This window comes from Monodelphis domestica, chromosome 1, assembly GCF_027887165.1.
Source record: "Monodelphis domestica isolate mMonDom1 chromosome 1, mMonDom1.pri, whole genome shotgun sequence".
Classification (NCBI taxonomy): domain Eukaryota; kingdom Metazoa; phylum Chordata; class Mammalia; order Didelphimorphia; family Didelphidae; genus Monodelphis; species Monodelphis domestica.
The window spans coordinates 14,488,091-14,512,702 of NC_077227.1; the positions used below are offsets into that span (position 1 = coordinate 14,488,091).

The 24,612-nt window shown below is 33.3% G+C and overlaps 1 protein-coding gene across 2 annotated transcripts in view; it reads right to left on the reverse strand.

Annotated features, from left to right (window-relative positions):
* PCDH15 (protocadherin related 15) overlaps positions 1-24,612 on the reverse strand; it is a 1,570,906-nt gene that overhangs the window by 123,033 nt on the left and 1,423,261 nt on the right. For both annotated transcript variants that reach the window (XM_056795634.1, XM_056795629.1), the window contains 2 exons: positions 3,945-4,054; positions 88-228 (listed from right to left, as the gene is read on the reverse strand). In XM_056795634.1, coding sequence (XP_056651612.1) covers positions 88-228; positions 3,945-4,054 — 251 coding nt within the window. The remainder of the gene's footprint in view (positions 1-87; positions 229-3,944; positions 4,055-24,612) is intronic.

Sequence of the window (24,612 nt, forward strand, 5' to 3'; positions counted from 1 at the left end):
CAAAGTATCTAGTCATCTCTAACTTTATTTAAGAATGAAAATGGACTTCAGTGTGGAAGTATTGGAGAAGATATAGATATAACTTACTTTTGGAAGGAACACGTAAATTGGCCAGAACCACTTCCAAGGAATCAGCCTGGACTCGGAGCACATAGCTTGTCTTTGTTTCATAGTCAAGAAGTGACTTGACATAGATCACCCCTGTAACATTGTTAATCCCAAAGTGATCTGGAATATAAAAAGAGAAATGTTAGTTCTTAACTTCTTGAAAAGGCAGGTTTCATCACCAAGTATAATGTGAATTTGACATTATTTTTTGTTTACTTATAGTAGGCAAATTAAGGACCTGGGTTCAAATTCCCCCTTATTACTTACTGTCTTATGTGGGCAAGTTACATACCCTCAGTTTCCTCATCAATAAAAGCAATGGAACGAGTCCCTTCACCTCAAAATTGTGATTTATCATAAAACTACTGTGTGGCTTCTAGCTAATCAGTGTGATGTTTAAATGGAAAAAAATGAAGGAGCAGGAAGGATGGATATACAAGTTGGTCTTGGGTATCAAGGGTCGACTCCTTAATCAACTTACAGCATTACAACTTCACAGGTAGTTCTTATCTCAAGCACCTTCCATCCTGTACAGGAGCTCCTGACTCTGGATTTTTGTTTCCATGACATAGAAAACATTTCACCCTAAAAATTTGTCCCACTCCTGGATTCCTCACATTGGGAGTATTTACTATGCTATGACCTTTCTCTTATTGGTTATTTTCTTCTAAAGCTTCAGTTTTAAGGAGGATACTCAAGCCAACCATGACATATGTTTCTCTCTAGGCTGAGCATTGGATTCTCCATACTTTTTTTATTGTGCCCCTAGAATAGGCACCTCATTCTTCCCTCTTTCCATCTTTTTTATGTGCTATCATATTCTGTTGAGATTGAAACTCTTTGATGGCAACAATTATCTTTCTGCTAGTATTTGTATTTCTGTGCTTAATAGTGTTTGGTACATAATAAACACAATAAATGTTTGCTGAATGGCTGACCTGGCCTTGCACTATTATTAATAAGGAATAATAATATTAAAATGGTAATAGTAATAATAATGATTAATACATCTTTATTGAAGGATGGGAACAAAGACAGAAAAGTTTCTTTTTTAAATGGGTGAGAGGCCACAGGACATACTGGATAGAGAGGGAGCCTTGGAATCCAATAAACCTCATTTCTAATCCTATATATGACATACACTAATTATATGATTTACCCTAGGCAAATCACTTAACCTCTTCAGGTCTTGGGGCAACTAAGATTGTAAATGATAATTGAATTGTTGAATCATTTCAGTGGAGGGCAAATACTTTCCCCCCTACTACAGTTTCCTACAGTGATGAAATCAGGAGCCTTAGACAACCCCCAAGGAAAAGAGAGAGGAAGAAGGATAGAAGATGGAAGAAACAGGGAGAATGGGCAGAGGGAGAAGAAAATCACTAAGATTTAAAGACCAATGAATAAAGATTTTTTTAGGAAAGGATCAATGTCTTCATGGTCCACCCACATATGATTGTTTGGTGCTTGAAAATTATATTTATTTTATTTCTTTAAAGTTGAAATCTAGATGACATACTATATGAAAGTATGATTTATCTATGTGCTGTGGAGATAACCTGAGTTCCAGTGGTTAGTCCAGTCAAGTACAAGTCTGCTCCTGTCTCACCAAGCTGAAAAGACTGTGAGAATTGTGCGGAGGTAGACTCTGGGTATGCCATCACTTCAAAGCTCCTCCTCATCAAGTTGATTAAAGGGCAGAAATATTTTTGCCTATTGCTTCTTCCTTGTATTATCAATAACTAAATTAGAAAATGAGGGAGATCTGAAGCAATTTAGTGAGTAATCCTAGTGATGCCCTTTGATATTCAGTCATTTCAGTCATAGCTGATTTTTCATGACCCTATTTGGAGCTTTCTTGTCAAAGGTGCTGGAGCAGTTTGCCATTTCCCTCTCTGATGATTTGCTTATGCTCATGTTTCTTATATTATAATGAATTCTGAGCTGGTGTACATGTAATTCAGTCTTGTGTAAATGCATACATATGTTTGTGAGGATACAATACTAAAGATATGTTCTATGCAGTCAAGAAATGTACAAGTCATGAGAAAGAGGAGATATATAATCCTTGGTTTCCTAATCTATAAAATGTGATCAAATTTTGTTGTTCAGTCATTTTTCAGTGTTGCCAAACTCTTCATGATCTCATTTGGGATTTTCTTGGCAAAGATTCTGGAGTGGTTTACTATTTCCTTTTCCAACTCATTTTACTAATGAGAAAACAGGGGCAAAGAGGGTTAAGTGACTTGTCCAGGGTCACATAGTTAGTAAGTATCTGAGGTTAGATGTGGATTTAAAAAGAAGGGTCTTCCTAAGTAGGCCGGGCAATCTATCCATTGTACCACCAAACTTTTCTGTGATTGGACTAAAGGGTCTCTGAATTATTCCCTATTTCTATAATTAGGCTCTCATGAGCCTATGTATATAGCACAATAATATATAAAGTAGAATATAAAAGAATTTAAATGAACAAGTATTTGAGTAGTTCCAGACTTTCAAAAGATGGGGATTCCTTTTCATCCAAAGGGTTTGGGGAAGTTGTGTAAAGAAGGAGGCGTTGGAATTGGACTTCCAAGATGAACAAGATATCACAAGAATAGATGAAGAAGGGCACTTTAGGACTAAGACATGAGTAAGCAAATGCATGGGGAAGTGAAGGGTTCAAGGAAAAGGAAGGACAGTGGTGCAGAAGACAGGTTATTTAATGTAGTTAGGAAGACCTGAATTCAAATCCTACCATAGACAAAAGTTCTCTGTAACCCTGAACAAATGAGTCAAATCCTCTAGGCCACATTTTCTTTACGTATAAAATGAGTTTTTGAACTTCATAGACTCCAGGGTTCCATCTATGTCTTTTAATCTAAATATGTTGGAGCTCATGTTTCATAAGAGGAAGCAATTCTAACCATTTACATAGTATTGGAAAGGTTGAAAAGAAATTTGCATGGGTTAATATATTCAATCTTCACATCAACCCTGGAAGGGAAGGGCAACCATGATCCCCAATCATGAGGCTGAGAGTGGTTAAATGGCTTGCCCAGGATCAGACAGCTAGTAAATATCTAAGTGTTATTTAAGTCTAGCATGATTCTAAAGACAACATTGACTAGAGTCACTGCCAAGCTACTTTCTGAGATGAAGCTGACAAGGTATGTGTGTAAAGACAGGCCAAGGGTCAGGAAGTCCTTAGATAGAATCTTGTATCAGACCTTTACTATTTATTGGAGCCCTTGGCACCTAGCTACCTAGAGCCTCTGTTTCCTTTCTTGTAAAGTATGCAAAGAATTTTGCAAAGCTTTCAGTTATGTAAAACTCTGTTTTTATTATGCGAACATACTTCTGAGGGTGTAGAATCAGGGTTTTTTGGTCCAGATCTGTGATTTTACCCAGGAGGGAAATCATGATGTAGAATCTCTTTCAACTGACCCAGATGAGCATCTTGTTTTTGAGAATTGTCTGGAGATGCTGACTTATTACAAAACCTGTCCATCCAATGTGGCAGACATAAGATCTTACTGATTCTGAGCCTGACTTCTCTAGCATTCCTTCTATCTCATGTCTGTATATGTATGCACTTGGATGAATGAATCTATATGTATTGGGTATTTTGGACTTGGGTATTTTGGACTTAATTGGCAACCCTGCAATTCACTATAATATATCATAACCTAAAGGCATGAAAGTAAAAACAAATAATTTGGATCATTTTATAGTATAAGTTGACATTTAAAATCCATAGCCATTTTATTCTATATTTTTCTTCACATTTCCTAGATTCTCTTAAAATTAGAGTTTGCAGAGATTTAATAAGCATCAGGCTCTTGAGATTGACTCACCGTCTTCATTTCCAGAAACAATAGAATATACGATACTCTGATTGATGGCTGCTGCGGTGATAACACCAACTGGAGTCCCAATGGGTGCGAGTTCGCTTACTGGAGGTGGTCTGCAAAATTAGACAAGATCATTTTATTCCTCATGTTAATATTTGCAGTGATACAGGTTTGCATGTAAAGATTAAGAGTATATAGACTCAGCAAAGCAGGCTTTCCAAAGGTTGACTGTTAAAGCCTTTAGGGAGATGAAATATTAAGATATTAGGCACAGAAATACAAGTATATGCAGAAATATCTTGCTGAAAGGGAATGCCTCTTCAGCCAGGGCAGCAAAGAGAAAACTCATGAGGACTATTCCTGTGTTACAAAATTGATAGTTAATAGAGTGCATGGAGGGCACTTTCTGGATTAAAAAATAAAATGATAGAAAACAACTAACTGGACATTTTACTGGCATTAAAATATTGTCATAGTTGAATGATGCAGAGAGTATTAATCAGGTGAAGGGAGAGTTTTTTTTTCCTTTTTCTATCCTTTATCCCTCCATAATTCCTATCACCTGACCTCCCTCAACCATTCTAATTTTGGGAAATTTCTGAATTGAGAGATGATTACAAATAATAAAGAGAGAATTAAGCTTCATATGGAAAATCAGCTTTTACTCACATACTGGACTGTGCCATTCTCTCATTTATCTGCATCCCAAACCTAATTGCCAACATTTCATTATTGGTTCTTATAAGGGATGGATTCATTTTATAATAATAACAGAAGCATTAATTTCTCTTCCAGGGATTTATCCTAATTTTCATGTTTCTTTCCCTTTCTCAGTCATTGCCCTCTGTTCTTAAATTCAGAGAACAGGTTTTTTTTTCTTAATTTGAGTTGAGTATCAAATTAGAACCAGTTGTGATACCACATCTCTGACTTTCTTATTGATTGGTGATCCTTTTTGTCCCCTTTCAGTCCATGACTCTCTGCTTTAGATGGCTCTCAAAATGACCTCTTTTTGTCATCTGCTTGAATACAACATAACTTATTATATCTTCCTCAAGACCTCAGCTGATCCTAAGCTTTCCATTCACTGCTAGGAATGTCATCATTTCCCCAAAGACCCATGTTCAGATCCTTGAAGACATCTTCTGTGCCTTTTGTTATTTCCAAAGCAGTCAGCAAATCTTGTATTTGTCTCTATTACTTCCCTACCAGAATGTTTGCCTCAGTTTAAAGCCGGCCTTCTCATCTCTTGAGAAGACTATTGTAATAACCCCCCACTCTTCTCTCTTCTAATCTCTCTCTACTCTCTAATCCAGACTGGTTAGAATTGAGAGTAGAAGGGATGGATTGATACTTTACCGCAGGCACTAGCCAGCTATAGCACCCTGGGAAAATCCTTCAAATGAAGTTGACAAATACATATTAAGTGATTGTTTTGAGCTGGTGGGCACTCTGGTAAGTGCTGGGGTTATGGTGAAAGATAAAAGCAATGCTTGACTTTGAGATGTTCATATTTAAATGAGAGAAACAACATCAAGCAATTATTTATCATCACGATATGAACAAATTCAATTGTAGATAATTCAGAGAGAAGCTACTAGCAGTAGTGGAGAGAGAAGAAGAAGGGATTGGGAAATGATTTTCATAGAAATTAGGATTTTTAGTTGAAACTTAAAAGAAGCTAGGGAAACCAGGAAGCAAAAAGTGATGGTGATCATTCCAGCCAATGAAAAGGCAGGGATGGAATGTGCTATGTAAGGAAAAATAAGGAGTCCTTGGAGTCCAGAAAGTGCATACAGGGGAGGAAAATGTTAAAATAATGAAGAAAATTTTTTAAAAATTAGGAAAGAGCTAGGTTCCAAAGGGATTTAAAAGTCAGCATATTTGTACTTGTTCAGGGAGGTTATAGAAAACCTTATTAGATATACTTCTTCAAGTTTTGATTTTCTCATCTGTAAGAATGGGCAAAGATTAGTATGTATCAATTAACATTGTTGTTGGGATAGAAGTGTAATTGCATTACAAGTCTTAAAATGCTGTATAAATATCAGCTTTTCAAATTGTTCTAGTGACACTGGCAGAAAGGGGAAGGGAGAGGGATAATGGGAGGGGTTATCTCAACAAAAGATATTGCAAGAAAGAACTTTTATAGAGGGGAAAATAAGAGGTGATTCGCTTGAACTTCATTCTCAACTAAAATGATTCAAAGAGGGGGTAGCTAGGTGGCTCAGTGGATTGAGAGCTAGGCCCAGAGTTAGAAGGTCCTGGGTCCAAATTTGACCCTAGATACTTCCTAGATGTGTGACCCTGGGCAATTCACTTAACTCCCGTTGCCCAACTCCAAATCTACACAGTATTGATTCTAAGGCAGAAGGTAATGGTTAAAAAAAACAGAAATGGGAGGTCCTGAGTTCAAATGTGACCTCAGAAACTTCCTAGCTGTGTGACCCTGGACAATTCACTTAACCTCCCATTGTCTAGCTGTTACCACTCTTCTGCCTTGGAACCAATACACAGGAGTGATTTCAAGATGGAAGGTAAAGGTTTAAATAAAAAATAAATTGATTCAAAGAAGGATAAATATATATATATATACATATATATATATATATATATAAATTCAACTGAGCATACATATCTATCTTACCCGCCAAAAAAGGAAGTATGAGAAGAAAAATATAAGAGAATAGAAATTAGTTTAAAAGGGAGGATGGAGAAAATGCACAGTTCACTCTAGTGCAAATATTAATAATATGAAAATGAATTTTGAACAATGATATATGTATAACCCAGTGGAATTGTTCATAAGTTCTGGGAGAGAGAGGAGGGGGAAGAGCATGAATCATGTAACCATGGAAAAATATTCTACATAAGTAAATTAATTAATTAAAATAAAAAAAGAATCAAATAATATATGAAAACAGATTTGAAAATTTAAAAGGATATATAAATGAAATGTTTTACTGTTATTCTTATTTTTAGGCTTAAATGCCACATTATTAGGGAAATCAATTAAAATATGACACATCTCCAGAAATAGGTGACCAGAATAATGAGAGAAACAAATGGTACCATAGAAATATCTGATAAAGGAAGCTAATGGATAGCTTGAAATAGAGAAGTCATCTCAATTTTTCCCACTTGTAACTAACAGCAATGTCCAAAAATTGCATAGAGGTTGGCTAAACAGAAGGGGAAACTTAAAAACTAGTACAATCAGGCTATCAATTGCAATAGAAGAAACTGATGTAGTCTAAATGCAGATGGAAGTATGCTAATCTTGATTTTTTCCTCCATTAATTTTTCTCCACTATAAGTAATGTATATCTTCTTTCAAAACATGAAATTATGTTAGCCCATTTATCAACTATATTTATCTGCCATCTTGTTGAAGAAGAAGGGGTAAGAGAAAAAGAGGGAATATTGATGGCAAAATTTAGGAAACTTATTATAAAAATTGTATCTACACATAACCTGGAAAATAAAAAATAAAACCTGGGGAAAAAAATAAATACATGACAACTGTCCAACAAATCAGGAACAAGTCCTTTTTTATCTTAAAAATGGACCCTGGATATAGAGGAAGGCAGAATTTTAAAGATTAAAAATAATTGTTCATATAAGGTCAAATGATTACAAAGAAACAACACAAAATTAGGAAATCTGATTTCAAATTGGATGAAATATTAGGGAAGGGGGAGAGTAAACATGTGTAATATCCTGATTTCAAAAAAAAGGAAATGTCCCTAACCCCAAGTGTCTTTGAATAATCAAAGGGACATGGAAACAATAGCTGATTGATCACTATGAGAACTAGTTTTCAGATATGAAATGTGAGTTGCTCGAGATGTAGAATTATAAGAAAACTCCTTTCATCAGTCTTAAGATTTGACTGAGTTTCTGGTCAAAATAACCTAGATCCTTGGTTAAGAGTCTTTAAACAGCAAGTATAGTGGGGTCTATTTTCCTAACCATACATGTATGGGTTTAAAGAAAATATTAATGTCTTCTCCCAGTTCTTACAATTGAATAAACTTTTCTTATCAGATAGGATTTGAATCAGACCCATAAATGATAGAGAAGCTGGATCAGAACTAGCTCAAAAACTGAGTTACAAGAAAGAGTTAGTGTGGTTCACTCAACTGCTTCAATTTCCACTGCTATTTGATGTCCCAAACCCATAAATTCCCTCAATTATCCTCAAAAGTCAGGTGTAGCAATCATGATCCCAGACAAAAAAAAAGGTAAGAATAGATCAAAAGAGATAAGCAAGGAAACTACATCTGGCTAAAAAGCACCATAGAAAATCAAGTAATATCAATATTCAACACACATTTTATAGGAAAAGGTAAACCATTTGCAAGAATATCATAGAGAGGAAAAGTATACCAATGTGAGATGTCTATTTCCCACTCTTTGAGCTTGGCAAATCTAGTCATAAATAAGAAAGAAGTTAAAGAGATAAATAGAATTTTAGGGACAAATAATTTGATAACTAGAAAAACAAAATGGGAACTAAAAGGAGTGTATCATTTTTTCTGAACTATATGCATGACACTTTCACAAAAATTGAATATGTAGTAGGGCCAAAATTCCTCATAAAACAAATGCTGACAAGCAGAAATATTAAATGCACCTTTATCATAACAAAATGCAATAAAATTACATAAAATAATGGACACCTTAAGCATAGATTAAAAATAATTAGAAGTCAAATTATCTAGTAAAAAATAATTTAATAGGTCAAATAATGAATCATAGAAACAATAATTTCTTTAAAGAAAAATGAAAACAGTGAGGCAATGTAACAAAATTTGTGAGATGCAATCAAAGAATCAATTAAGGAAAAATTTATAACTTTAAATGTGTATATGTCAGTAAAAGAAAGCAGATCAATGAATCAGCTCTGAAATTAATTATAATTCACTAAAAAATAGAAAAAAATAACAACTTTTAAATCCCTATTTAAACATAAAAATAGAAATCTTAAAAATCAATGAAGAGATTAATAAAGTAGAAAATATAAAAACTAATAAGCTAATGAACTGAATTGATTTTATAAAAAAGAAGTAAATACATAAAACCTGGATAAATTTGATTAAAAAATTAGCAATATGAAAAATGAAAAGGTTGAATGCATCATTAATAAAGAAGAAATTGATGCACTAATTAGAAGTAATTTTCTCCAATTATGTTTCAGTAAAACACTGATTATATAAACAAAATGTAAAATATTTTCAAAACATATAAAATTATCCAGTATAATAGAAGAGGAATTACAACATTTAAATAATAGAACAAGCCATAAATAAGCTGCTTAATGAAAGAGTCCAGAAGACCAGATAGATTTAAAAGTGAATTTAAAATTGAAAAACATGAACATTTAAGGAGCAATTAGTCCAAATATTACATAAATTATTTGAAAAAAAGAAGTAAAGAAAGAGTCCTATGAAATTATTTTTATGACACAATGCTGGTTTTGATTCCCAAGTCAGGGAGAGGAAAAAAAGAAAGAAAATAAAGCTCAATTTTCCTATAGAATATTGATGTAAATAATGGAGATTATAGAAATATATCCCAAGGATTATACACTATAGCCCATTGGGATTTATGTGAGGAATTCAGGGCTGGTTTAATTTTAGGAAAAGTAAAACAAAATGATCAAAATCATAAAACTTTTAACAAAAATGAGACAGATCTAAACAATTAGAAAGATGATTTGCTAATGATCATCAGGCCAATATAAGAAAAAAAATTACTATTCTAGATTTTTTTAAATTCAGTGTCATATCAAAGTACTAAATAGAAAAAATAATAAAAATCACCTGGAAGAATTAAAAAAAAGTTAATTAATTATAAAAATGTGAAGGAAGTGACCTGGTTCAACTGGATCTCAAACTGTGTTATAAAGTGTCAATCATCAAAATAATCTGATATGCTTAAGAAATAAAGTAGTGGGGAAGTGGAATTGATAAGATATGCAATAAATAGTAATAAATCACCAAAATAATCCACTATTTGAAAATCTAAAAGGTTCAAAGTTTGTGGGCAAAAATTTAACATTAAACAAAAAATTGCTGGGAAAAAGAGAAAAAAAAAGTTTGACAGACACTAAGTATATAATAACATTCACATCATATAACAAAATAAACTCAAAATTGACAATATATAAAAGGTATTATCATAAGTAAATTGGAAGATCATGAATAAATATATTAGTTAGATCTATGGATAAAGTAAGAATTTATGATAAACAAGAGATAGATGAAGACAAGGGAAGTATAATGGATATTGATTACATGAAATTTAAGTTTTTGCCCAAACAAACCACTGTAGCCCAAATTAGAACAAAAGAAGGAAAGTAGGGAAAATTTCACAACAGATTTCTCCGATAAATGAAGCATTCATCAGATTATTATACATACATACATACATAAATACATATGTATATTCTGTATATATGTGCATGTAGTACAGAAAACTAAGGGAAAATCTGTAAAAATTTGTAAAGAACACTACTTAATTGATAAATAGTTAAAGGATATAAACAGTTTTTGGAAGAAATCAAATGATCAATTCACATGAAAAAATGCTCTAAACAAATTTTATTATAGAAGTACACATCTAAACAACTCAATTACCACCTCATACCTGTCAGATTGACTAATATGGCAGATATGAAAAATTAAAAAAAAATTCTGGAGTGGTGATAGGGAAAAAAATAGCTACACTAATGAACCACTGGTGGAACTGTGAATTGGTCCAACCATTCTAAAAACACTATGAAATTGTACTCAAAGCACTACAGAACTGGGATATTCCTTAACTCTAAAATAAAAGGAGAAAAGAAATACTTTGTAAAAAAATCCATTATCAGCTCTTTTAGTGGTGGCAAAGAATTGGAAATGGAAGTGATGCTAATCAATTTAGGAATGACTGAACAAGATATGGTGTGTGATTGTGATCAATACTATTGTGATGTAAGAAATGATGAGCAACATGGTTTCAGGGGAAAAAACCTGGGAAGATTTATGAGTTGATGCAAAATAAGATGAGAACTAGAATATTTTACACGTAACAGCAACATTTTAATGAAAATCTTCTGTGAAAGACTTAGCCACAAAGATGTTATTAAATTCCAAAATACTCATGATGAAAAATGCTATACACTTCCAGAGACAGATGTGATGAATTTTGAGTGTACATTGAAACCTCTTCTTAAAAAATTTTTGGCAATATAACTAATATGGAAATATACTCAACATATATAATTAATATCTTATTGTTCACCTTCTAGGTGAGTAGGGGTGGGGAATAGGGATGGATAGAATTTAGTGCTCAAAATTTTCCCTAAAAAAGGTTAATAAATAAATAAATATTTATTTTTTAAAAGTGTTACAATGATTACTCTTATTGTTGCTATTGTTGTTACTTAAAGTTAATACACCTTTAAAATGAACCCAATTTCCTACTCAAAACTCTTCAGTGGCTTTTTAGTACCACTAGAACAAAATATAAACTCTCCAACCAAAATTTAATATTCCCTACCACCTATATTTTAATATTTATTTTATTATGTATTTATGTTAAATAATCTGTTAATGTATGAAATACATGTTGCATATTTATTTAATAGATTATATTTGTATATATAATTTTATATTAATTCTCTTAATACAGAACACATAATAACTATATGACTTTCATTTATTCCCAAAACTAATCTTGACAGTATCCATGTGCATGCCTTCACTTTGACAGTTCTGTAGCAAGAATGTTCTCCCTCATTTCCTTAATAACTTAAGGAGCTCTTATTTTTTCCAATGCTCAGCCCACATACATCGCTTATATGAAACCATTACTGATCTGCCCTGGTTGTTAATACTTGTATCTTTTCTCCACAAACTACCCTGGTTTATTTATGTATAACTCAGTAGAATGAAAACTCCTCAAAGACAGAATATTTGTATTTTTTCACTGAATCTCCAGGGCAGTGCACATAGTTAAGGCTTGATAGTATATTGATGAAGTGAGTTGAATCTGTTGTATTATTACCTTTAGGTAAAAACTTGAGAATTTTTTCTTTTCTGGTCTATTGGCCACAATGTACCCAAATCAAAATAGTCTTTAGACATCTTTAGGTTGAATAAAAAATGTGATTTCATCATATCAAATATAGCACTATGAGCAAAAAAAAAAGACTACATTTAGTTTTATTTATTTGGTTTTGGAAAAGGTATTTTGATACAAGTTCTTTTGTTTGTCCAGTTAATCTTTCTAGAGTAAAATGTCACTTCAGATATTTGCTATTTAAATGATAAAGCTTTTTTTCCCCCATTTGTTGAGACAGTTATATTGGAGTTTCAATTTTATTAAGTACTTGCCAGTACATAAATGAGTGAGTATGACTAAGTAATCTTTAACATAAAAGGTGGGATTTTTTGTAAAATATTCCTATGTCAATCATTAAGCAATTATAAATTGCTTATGAATGATATGAATGATCACTAGGATGATAAGGTAAACTATTTAGTAAACAAAATGAAATAATTCTTGATACTTGATCGAACTAATGGGTGAAGCATTTAAAGTTGAGGAACCTCTCAAGGGATCCTGGAGCAATACATAATCAATCGTAGAGGCTATCACATATTATTTAAAAAATTATAAAAAGCAATTACTGGGGCATAGTTTAACTTAAACATGATAAAAAGAATATGTCCCAATTATATTACAAGAGTGAGAGAGGATGGTGGTTAGCCTATATCATGTGATATTAAAAAAACATAAGGAAGGACAAAATACATGGAGTGGATCTGTGATGATGATTTTTGGGTAAGACATGAACATAAATGTTACATAATGCAGTATGTATGTCCCAGAATCAATGGGCTGCAATCTGCATTCCTGGAAGATGAATATTGATATGCTCACATATATGGGGGAATCAGGAAATAGGATTCAGTTTCATTTATCAAGCATTTACTAAGTGCCTACTATTTGCCAAGTATTATATTAGGTGTTGGCAAAATTAAAAAAAAATTAAAAACTCTAGAATATATCAAAACAGCACCATTTTACAGTCAATAGAAACCTAGATTTAGTCAGTAAACGTGGTCCTCAAATCTTTCTTCATCTTATAACTGGAGGATCATGGGGAATTCACTTAATTTATCTGAGTCTCAGAACATTCTTTAATTGTATAGGTGGACCATAATAAAATACATTTGGAGTTAGAGCAGACTTTTAAGAAATGGCCTTTTAATGAATTCATGAATCATTGACATATTAATGTAAGTTTTACTTCAAACTGGAGATAGGAAGAAAGATGGCAATATGACCCTTGTAATTTCCAAGGCTAATAATGAAACCATGTTGAATAGACTTTTTAAAATAATACGCAAAATGATAACTAAGTTTTGAAACATTTTCAGTGACTCTATAGAGATAGTTTTAGAGTAGATTCCCCCCCCCCACAATTTCTTTAAAATATAAGAAGTGAGTTTTGTACATGGAACCTTCCAACTTTCAACTAATGGATCTGTATCTATTCAGTTATTTAGAAAATCAGAAAGGATCTGGGATCAATACATTGCAGCATATGTGACTTGATGTCAGAACACATAATGGGGGTAGACAGAATAGAGTCTGTTGGTCCAATTAGTGATTATGATAAAAAGTTTAACATTCCTGGCTTTCTGTTATTAGCCTCTTCTTGGATCTACATACTCTCTCTTCCTGAGAATGCACTAAAGAAAAATGATGTCTGCAATTAATGCACCATTAACTTTGGAAAATGACATCGTTTGTTTCATACATTCAAATGAAAACACCGCAAAACTATTTGTGCTTCTGCTGCATCATCTTCCATATGAGGGTGGACATAATTAATACAAGAGCAACAAAATGGCATAATTTAAGAAGCAATTTAAATCCTGGGCATACCATTAAAAACATTTAGAATTCTATTTGTTACTGAATGCTTAAAACACGTTTTGTCCTGGCCAAAACATTTCCTTATTAACCTTTGTCATAATTGTTCTTGCTTGTGTCTTATGACTGGAAATAAAACCTACCATAATAAAATACAATTTTCTTCTGTCTAGAATCAAGTGAAACTTGAAAATAACGAATATCAGGTAACAAAAAACAAAACAAAACAATCCTTCATTGTTCACAGACAAAGACATATTTTGTTTTCTAACTATGTAGCAGGAAATCTGAATATATAATTAATTCTTATTTTTCTTCCTTTTATTACCTTATTCTCAACCAGTATGGATTTTGTCAGTTCTGAGTTCCAGATTTCATTGAAAAATGTGGTCCAGAAGAATCAGGTTAACTGTAATTGCCTTTATCATTTCACATACTTTCTTTCTCTTTTCCATTTTCCTTTGGTATGTTTTTATAGTCATTTTTAAGTTTATGTTTAATTTATTTTTTTCCTACTTCAATGAGTACAGTTTGTCCTGTTCAAACTCATATAAAAAAGGCAAATTTATTCTAAAGTGATTGACATATTAGGGAACATTTCATCATCACATGAATATGAACTCTACCACTAATGACTGTATAAGCTCTACTGAAGAACAACCATTGGCCAAATTATTGGATGTAGGTAGCCATATCTGTAATCATCAGTATATATACATTTCTAGCTATCTTTATGTCAACATATGTCTCAGTATTCTTTATATAATCTCTCTCATCTCTAGTTATATGTCCATAGGGAACTCTGTTACCATCTCTATCACATCAATATAGGTTTTTGTTATTTTCAATGCTGACATTGATATCTACTTCTTGGTTATTTTCATCTCTAATTTTATTTTATTTTTTAAACCCTTAACCCCTGTTCTAGAATATTTTTCTAGAAGATTGGGAAAAGCTAGACAATTAGATTTAAGTAATTTATCCAGGGTCACATATCTAGGAAATGTCTGAGGCCAAATTTGAACCCAAATCCTGTTGACTCCAGGTCTGGCACACTATCCACTATGCTTCTCAGAGCATATCCTCTAATTTTAAACCTTATAGTTAAAGTATGCAGCATGTATGTCTTCTGGTTCATTACATAGGAAATGATGTCATAGGTGTATAGGAATTAATTAATTTTTTAAAATTGTTAAACATTTAGTATATACCAGGGACTTGGCTTGGTGCTAGTGATACAATCTAAAAATAATTTCCCATATATTACTAATATCTAAGGGAGAGGATAGATCTAATTATTCCCTAGTACCCCATCTCTGAAGGAAGCAGAAATCTAGCATTTAAATTAGTCTCAATCTTCTCTTCTCCAGGCAGAAAGTAATCTATCTCTTTAAGGGAAGCTGAGCAAGTTTCCAGAGACATTTATTCTTGTCTCTTTGCAAGAAGTCTCCCCTATTAGATTGTGAGCTCCTTTAGAAGAAGACCTGCTTTTGCCTATCAAGTCTCAGCTCTTGGCACACTTGGCACAGTTTTTATCACACAATAGATGCTTAATAAATTATTATTGATTTGACTTGGTTCTCTCTTAGAGAGTTATTGATTTTTCCCTTCACCAAAATACTTTTCATTTTGTTTATCTGTACAAATTCTTTATTCTTTGGGTAGAATGTAACTTCCTTGAGGGCAGAGATTTTTTGTTAATTTTTGTAACTTTAGTACTTTGCCCCACTGCACTTCAATTCAACAGGATTTATTAAGCAGTTATTATATATGGAAACCTGGGAGGCAAAATAGATCAAACAATCATGAGGACCTGAGTTCAGATTTAGCCTCAGACACTTACTATATGTATAACCTCAGAAAGTCCCTTAAATTCTGTTTGCTTTTGTAAAATGGGGATAATAATAATAGCACCTACCCTTAGAATTTTTCCACAGTCTGGCACATAGTAGGTGCTACATAAATATTACTAGTTGTAATTATTACTTTCTAATCAGGGCTAAATGGACAAAAATGAGCTATTATTTATTTTACTTTCATATGGTAGATACCTAATAAATTATTATTGGATGAATAATGTCTTAAAACCTGAATAAAACTCAATTTATTCATTAAGGGCTTATTTTAATCACATGGGTGAGTGGAGGAAAGGGTAGGAGAAGAAGAACAAGTCAGTCACAAATAGTCCAGAAATAATGAAAGTTAAAATTTACTGTTATTTTGGGTTTTAAATGTGATGATGAGAAGAAAATTAAAATCATATATGCAGAGACCTTCAGCTGATGATTCTTTCAGTTGCCATGCATTTTAACCTAAAAAATGCTTGTAAATGAATGCTATAAACATTTCACAGGAATAAACCCAGTGCTGTAGCTGTCTTTTTTTTTTTTCTCCTGAGGGATATGTCCATTGAATTTTAATATATCTGACTACAGATATTTGCAAATCTTTTCCAATTAAGATCTTTTCATGCCCAGGATAAAGAAATTAATGAAAATGTGATTAAAGAACTGAACCACCTATTATTTGTAACCTTTTAATAATCATGTCACATTGATCTAATTTTTACCAAATTTACAAAAATATATCAGTTTGAAAAGAACATGAAACTTCTTAGACACTAGTTGTCCTAGGACTCTATGAGGATTTTTTTAAAGACCAGATTATTCCTGTGATTTTTTTTTCATGTTTAGAAATAACCAATGGAAGAATTTAATTTTCCAATTATGGTTGATAACTCTTTTTTTACTTAGAGATTTAGAGTCTCCTGAGAACTTAAATGACTATTCCATGATCATATATACTGTCTCTTTATAGCACTGCATTTATAGTCCCTGACAGGGTACAGGGAAAGTCTTCTTAGATGTGCAAAGGGTAAGATTTGAAATTAAGTCTTCCTTACTCCAAAACTTCATCTTTATACACTATATGATGTCACTTCACAGAAGGAGAATTATTGATAACCAAGTTAATAATGGACCAAAAGTACAACACATCATCTTTAAAATGTACTTATAACTTATATTTGCTAGTTTTTATTATTTTGGAGAAGTTTGATTTTTCATGTAAAAAACAGATTTTTCTGTTATTATTCCATTATTATTAAAGGCATAAAACAGGGCAAAAGAAACATTCCCCAAGCTAGAGTATGCATTTCTCATGATGACAATAATAAAATATAATTTTAAAAGTTATGATTTGACAATATGGACAAAGAAATTATTATATGTCCTTTCCTCACAACCCTTTGTGAGTGTTCTGTTTACTCTATTAAATTGTTCTCAGAAAGACTGAAGAATCATAAGTTTAGGCATCTTTTCCCCAATTAATTTTAATTAACAGCTAGCATTTATATCATAATTTGTTATATAGACATACTTTTCTTCTGTCCCTGTCTCTGTTTCTCTGTCCCTCTCTGTCTCTGTCAGTCTGTCTGTCCAACTGTCTCTCTCCTGAACTATATTAAATGGGAGGAATTTCCAGAGAAGAATAAAAATCCCTAAACTTTTAATCATAGGACCTGAGTTCAAATCTATGCTTTGCTACTCAATGGTGCCTTAGGCTGTATTTAGAGGCATAGATTCTGTAGTTGGATCGTAGTTCAATTATAGATAAACTTGCTTCAGAGAGTGTGTAAAGTATCATGTAGAGTTTTTGGTTGCCACATTTCAGGAATGACACCATTAATTTGTCAAGCTTCCAGCAGAGGATGCCCATGATGACAAAAGGCCTCAGAATCATGGCAGATGTGGGACTAAGGATCAAAGCCCGAAGATGGCATGGTAGCCATATTTCAACACTTGAATGACTATAACAGAAGAGAATGCTTCTTCTTCTTCTTGATTTCAGAGATCAGGATTAGAAGTATAATTCATCAGTTCCCAGTTACTAATATGGATCATAATTTACAACATAGATTTAGATCTGGAAGGCATCATAAAGGAAATTTAATTAACAATCTCATTTTTCAGACAAAGAAACTAGAAAAAGTACAGAAAAGTAAAGATACTTGGTCATGCATGTAGTAACTTATGGAGGGATGAATGGCAGTTCCAGATATATATATCCTAAGGATTAGAGCTCTCCAACTGCTGAAAGATGCTCCATGAAGTAATGTATTTTCACTAGATATTTTCAAATAAAGACTAAACTATCATTTGTTGAGAAGATTTTAACAAGTTCTCCCCACCCCCCTTGGATAGGCACATGGTTTCTGAGGTACTTCTAACTTGAGAGTTCTCTGTTTTATATTTTTGTTACTACTGACATTGAGAAAAAAACACAATTGCTGCAGTAGGTTAATACAGTCAATAATAATGATAATAACAATGCATCTGTTAGACTAGGCACTATGATAAGCACTTTATAATTACTATCTCATTTAATCCTAACAACTCTGGAATGTAGGTGCTATTATTATCTTTTTTATTGTGGTTATGTATCCTTCAGTTTAAAAAAAAACAATGATATCATGGAGTAATGACAACTTGCTAGGTCACTTCATTTTTTTTTCTTCCAGAGTCATCAAAGTCCAGTAGAAGACAAATGTTTCCTGATTGGTGATGACTGATGATGGCTTGGGATGCCATGGATAAACTTGGCATCTTTGATATCTGTCCAGGTTCTACATACTTGCTTCCACTGTCTTTATGGCTGATGGAACAAATCATTCTCATCTACCCATTTGGGTAAGGTCCTCTTGATCTGCTTGTGGTAGAAATCCCCTTAATTCATCAACAGGTTTGCTGCTTTTCAGTTACTCTCAACCTGATTTAACCCATCAGCTAAGATGGTTTTATTGGGGAGTGGCCACTGACCACGTTATAGCTTCTTGGAGCCACGGGTTGTTATCAGCAATATATGTTATTTATTAGAAAACTAAAGCTAGGAATTCTAAATTTGATGGTGCATTATATAAGATCAAGTTAATAAAACAAAAAAATGGATTTGGGTTAAAGATGCACAGCCAAAGTGGATTGCAGCCCTGAAAATGACTCCATAAGCCTTTATACAAATGATGTTAGTACCCTGAATATCCTATGTACCCAAATGAAGAAGTAGTTTACCCAGAGTCACAAAGAAAGTGTCAGAAGCAGAATTTGAGCTCAGGTCTTCTTGATCCTAGACCCAGCACTCTATTCACTCACTGCATTGCCTACCTGCATATGTACCAAGAAACTCAATTCATTTACACTTTCATTTTTTCTGTGATTCTTATTCTGGTCACACAATTCCTTAACACTTCTCATGCCATATTCTTGTATATAAGTTGTTATCAGCAATATATGTTATTTATTAGAAAACTAAAGCTAGGAATTCTAAATTTGATGGTGCATTATATAAGATCAAGTTAATAAAACAAAAAAATGGATTCTTGAATTTAATACAGTATATTTTAAAGGCCATAAGAGTACTATTTTATTTGTAACTTTTCTCCTTCTTTTTTATCACCTCTAGTAATAATAACTTTCATAGAAATATCCAGTTAAATATTGTTGCTTTAAGTATATCTGATTTTAGCAGCATTGGTAAACATGTCATGGGTGCAAATTACAGTCCCTTCAAGCTCTAGTAGATACTTTAGAAGAATTAATGCAGCTATGGGTAGCTAAGTGACTTAGTGAATGGAGAACAAGATCTGGAGATTGGAGCTCCTGTGTTTAAATTTAGCCTCAGATATTTCCTAGCTATGTGATCCTGGGCAAGTTACTTAACCCAAAGTGCCTAACCCTTATGATTCTTCTGCCTTAGAGCTAATATATACTTTGATTCTAAGAGAAAAGGTAAGACTTTTTTAAAAAAAGGAATGATGTAGCTGGAAAAAAAAATCATTGTCTGTGGTCAGCCTTCAGTGATAAGTCCCTCCACATTTAGCTATTTGGGATTTTAAGCAAAAGAACTATATGTTGCTCCACATAGTCATCATTATCCCTATGCTGGCCAAGGTTCTGATGTATTCAGGGCATGTTTGAATTACAGTCAGAAGACATGGCTTTTGAGAGCCCATAATCCCAGAACATTATAGTGAAGCAATGGAGAAGAATTTCCCTAGAATTGTAGATTCATTTCTTCCAAGTCTTTTTGAATGGAAATTTCTTCCCTAATATTCTTGCCAAATAGTCAATCAGACCTGTTTCTGTAACCATGACAAGAGGATGTTATGTTCCTGGCATTCCAAGCTGGACATTGGAATTCTTTTTCCCATTTAAAAAGTGTACTTGTTAGATGGGAAGCAAAGTAGAACTTTAGGTCCAAAGATCTATGTTAGATCTAGACTTAGGAGGAACTAAGTTCAAATCTGTCCTTGAATACAAAATTTGAGTCACTGGACAAATAAATTAAGCTTTATCTACCTCAGTTTTTTTCCATAAAATGGAAATGATAATAGCTTCTGCTTCTTAAGATTATTGTGATTATAAAGTGCTTTGCAAATCTTAAAGCACTATATCACTTTTTCTTTCATTTTAAATGGGTCAGCCACTGTGCTTAGGTATTAGAAATAAAACAATACTCATAAAAATAATCCTTTAAAAAAAAGCTTATATTCTTTGAATGAAATAGGGTCTAACAGCTGTCCTGGCCACCAAGCTCCCTTTAGAATAGCAATTCCACTGTATGATCACAAACCATGAACCTGTTTATCAATAGAGGCAACCTAGAATTTTGTATAGGGAGTTCACCTTAGAATTAGAAATATTTGGTTTTAAATATGCCTCAGAAATTTACTAACTGGGGGACAGCTGGGTAGCCTAGTGGATTGAGAGCCAGGCTTAGAGATGGGAGATCCTAGGTTCAAATCTGGTCTCAGACACTTCCCAGATGTGTGATGCTGGGCAAGTCACTTAACCCCCATTGCCTAGCCCTTACCATTCTTCTGCCTTGGAACCAATACAAAGTATTGATTCCAAGATGGAAGGTGAGTGTTTAAAAAAAGAAAAGAAATTTACTAACTGTATAACCTTGGGAAAGTCATTTTTCCTCTTTATACTATCATTTATTTTATTATATCTGAAATGAGGCAATTGGACTCAATCACCTCCAAAATCATTTCAATCTCTAAATATGTGATATTTCTATGAACTTTGAGGCATGGTTTATTTGTGAATTGGGTATACCAATGCTCTACTTACATTTTTAGGTGACTATACATTAAAAAGGATTATAGATGAGCTTAAAATAAAGATTAGAAATAAAATTAAATATAAATAAATAGCAGTCCCAGAAAAGATTTAAAGAAAACATGCAGCAACATAGGAGATACATGAGAAGAAAAGGCTTTATCACTATGGAAACACTATACTTCTTTATCATTAACATTATTGTAAATGGGGGAAAGAGGAGAGAGGAGGTTAATCCCCTTCTGAACAAAGTCCTTTTTACAGGGCCACAATTTTTTTAAAAAATCAACAAATTTTTAGCAAATAAGTGAAACTCTTTTCTTTGTTTATAAACATATTTTTATTTGCATTGAGGTTTCCCAGACAGATTTTGTATTTTTTCTTCACCTTTTGAAATCTTCCCTAAAGCTGTTTGGCTTCCTGACTCAAACCTTCTCTTACAATGTAATGCTCCAATATTTATGCCCTTGTAAAGATGATGGTAGGAGTCCTTAGATTGGACTGTAATTTTATTTATTCATTTTTTCTCTAATAAGATGTTAGATTGAGCTGCACCATTCTATATGGCTTCCATTATTATGATAGCCTTCCATTCTTCCCTTTCTGTACTCCACAAATGGTTCTTTGCATTCTTACAAGCTTTTAAATGAGTTTTCTCCATCATTGTACATCAGGTGCTTTGCTCTTTATACAGTCATTCATCATAGAATTGACTCCATTCAATTGGTCCATGAAAAGACCTCTGAAGAATTTGATTTGTGTGTAAAATGTATTAAGTTTATTGAATTGTCATCTGTGCAAGATTTATCTCCATGAATCAGCAGAGTGCCTCTTCCCTCTAAATTGGAGAGTTGCCTGTAATAGGTTCTTTTCAGCTAAAGTCTATAGATGCACTTTAAAATTTCAACGAATCTGTGTTTTGGCCAATATTGACATTTGTACCTTAGATACAGATACCAAAACTTTTATAATTTAGTAAATCATCTTCATGAGTTTTTGTGACAGCAAAGTATATCACTCTGGTGGAAAGATTCTCTGATCTTAGTCTGGTTCTTTCTGAGATGACAAAAAATCCCAGGCTTAATTTAGGTTGGGCTGATACTTCAGATTCAGAAATGGAATCAAAGGAAACATCCTTACACCAATGGCAAAAGTCTTTACATTTAAGAGAATCTAACAAAGCTTGTTCTCCATGGGACTGGCCTAGAGCTATGGTGGTGAACCTATGGCACATGTGTCAGAGGGGGCACTCAGAGGCCTCTCTGTGGGTACATGTGCCATCACCCCAGTACAGAGTTCTCTAGAGTTTATTACTAGAAACTCAGAGGAACACAGGGCTGAGCTGCTCCCCTCCGCTCTCTCCACACTTTCCTGAGGACAATTTTCACAAAACCTGCCCCTCTAAAAGATTCATCATCACTGACCTTGAAGAACTTGTATTGAACTCCATGCCAAAAAATGGATTAGATCAGAGAGGGAGTATTTGGGGATCTAACATTGCAGGAATAAGGAGGGGAAGAGATGATGGGAATATGATAATCACTGGAGAAAGAGTTCAGGTTGCATACCAGTGGGTGGGAGAAATTCCATGTTGGCTAGTTCTTTGGGTCCCAATTTCTAATTCCCTGAATAGTAGCGAAGTCAAGTCATATGATCTGGTGTGTGTGTGTCTGTGTGTGTGTGTGTGTGTGTGTGTCTGTGTGTGTGTGTGAACCCTCTGACCTGTAGCCAACTGAACCAACTAGAACCAGTAGCCAGAGTCGTGTTAGGAGTTCTACAGTAAGTAGTATGTTTACAGTCTACAAAAATCTTCATATTTTTATCTAAATGAACTTTATTCTTTCTCCTCTTGTTCAGTGGAAGTAATTATAATACAAACTGTGATGGATCTTTCCAAAATGAGTATAAAATTATACCAACCATTAACAGAGACCACAATAAAAGATAGAATGATTCAAAATCTCTCTAATGCCAAAAGTATTTCTACCCAGATATCTCTCAACTGATCATAGATAATCTGCATTAGTAACATTTTGAAAATATGTGTATAGGGTATTGCCCTTCTTGCTGGAAACAAACATCTTATCCTATTCACAAACTGGGTGTTCTTTGATCTATTCAAGAAAATTTGACCTTTCCATGATATTTACCTCTACAACTGATGACAAGTGAACTCCTGTTTTCATAAGTGTCTCAGTCCATCATTCTCAGGTAAATGTCAAACATCCTTCTTTGGAACTCTACCTCACTGGGCATGATGAACTCAACCTATTCTCAAAAAACATCTGATATTTAGATTTCCATTTAAGACTTTGATATTTTGGTCATGGTTGATTCATGGAAATCTATTTGCTCACTTTATCTATGGAAACAATTCAGCAATTTTCCAAGAAATTCAAGAAAATTGTTTTTTAAAACTGCCATTATATTTGTAGTAGACACCAAAATATTTCAGGCTATTAATACCATGGGGGTCAAAAACCTTTCACCTAAATGGAAATAAACTGACCTTTCTGATGGACCAACACATAAAAGGGAGATATGCAGTGGGTGAACATAGGATGAATTGGATTACAAAGAATGCCTTGTATTCAGTAATTAATGGAGGGGTACAGTTTTAATCAATCAATCAGCATTTCCTAAGCCCTTATGTTACATTCACCTCTACATAAATAAAGAATGCAAAGGGAACAAAATTGTCCTTTTCTTTAAGGAGCTTTAATATGATTGAGAGAAGGCACATATAAAAATTTTATATGCATAGATGATCCACAAGACATGAAGCATAAGTAAGAAAGCTGCCCTCATCACCAAGAAGATCTCAGTTCAAGTACTACTTCTGACAAATTCTGGCTCTGTGATCCTTAGAAAGTCTCTTAACCTCTTAGGAATCTAGATTATAAATTGTAGAGCTTGTTTCAGATATATTGGTAGAGCTCCATTACCAAAAAGCTCCCTGCATTAATGATATAATAATAGGTAAATCTTAAATAATATCTGATACAAAAATGTAAACAGGTAAGTAACCTTCAAGCAGAATGTAAAAGTGACTTCTGAGACATGCAAAACAGTGTTGGAGTTGATTCTAGAGAAATCAAAGGGATGTTGAGTCAGATATGAAAGGGGAAAAAACAGTGAAAGATCATGGAATGGCAGCTGGGTGGCTCAATGGATTGAAAGCTAAGACTAGAAACAAGAGATCCTGGGTTCAAATTTGACTTCAGACACTTCCTAGCTATATGACCCTGGGCAAATCACTTGACTCCCATTGCCTAGCCCTTATTGCTCTTTTGCCTCAGAACCAATACACATCATTGTATTGATTCTAAGATGAAAAGTAAGGTTTAAAAAATAAAAGGAAATACATGGAGATAGAAGATCAAGTATTTATATTTTGGGCAGGAAGGGCCACATGAACTACCTAATGCTTTAACAGGTATCCAGGAAATATATGAAAGAATCCAAGAAATATCTCCAAAAACCATAGAGTACACATTAGAATTTCAAAGAATGTGATGGTGTGGATATGTTGCTATCTATACCAGAGTAAAGAGTTACCACATCAGTGGGATCACAGGTTCATCAAGAGTATCAGAAAAAAAAATGACCTTGTGCAAAGT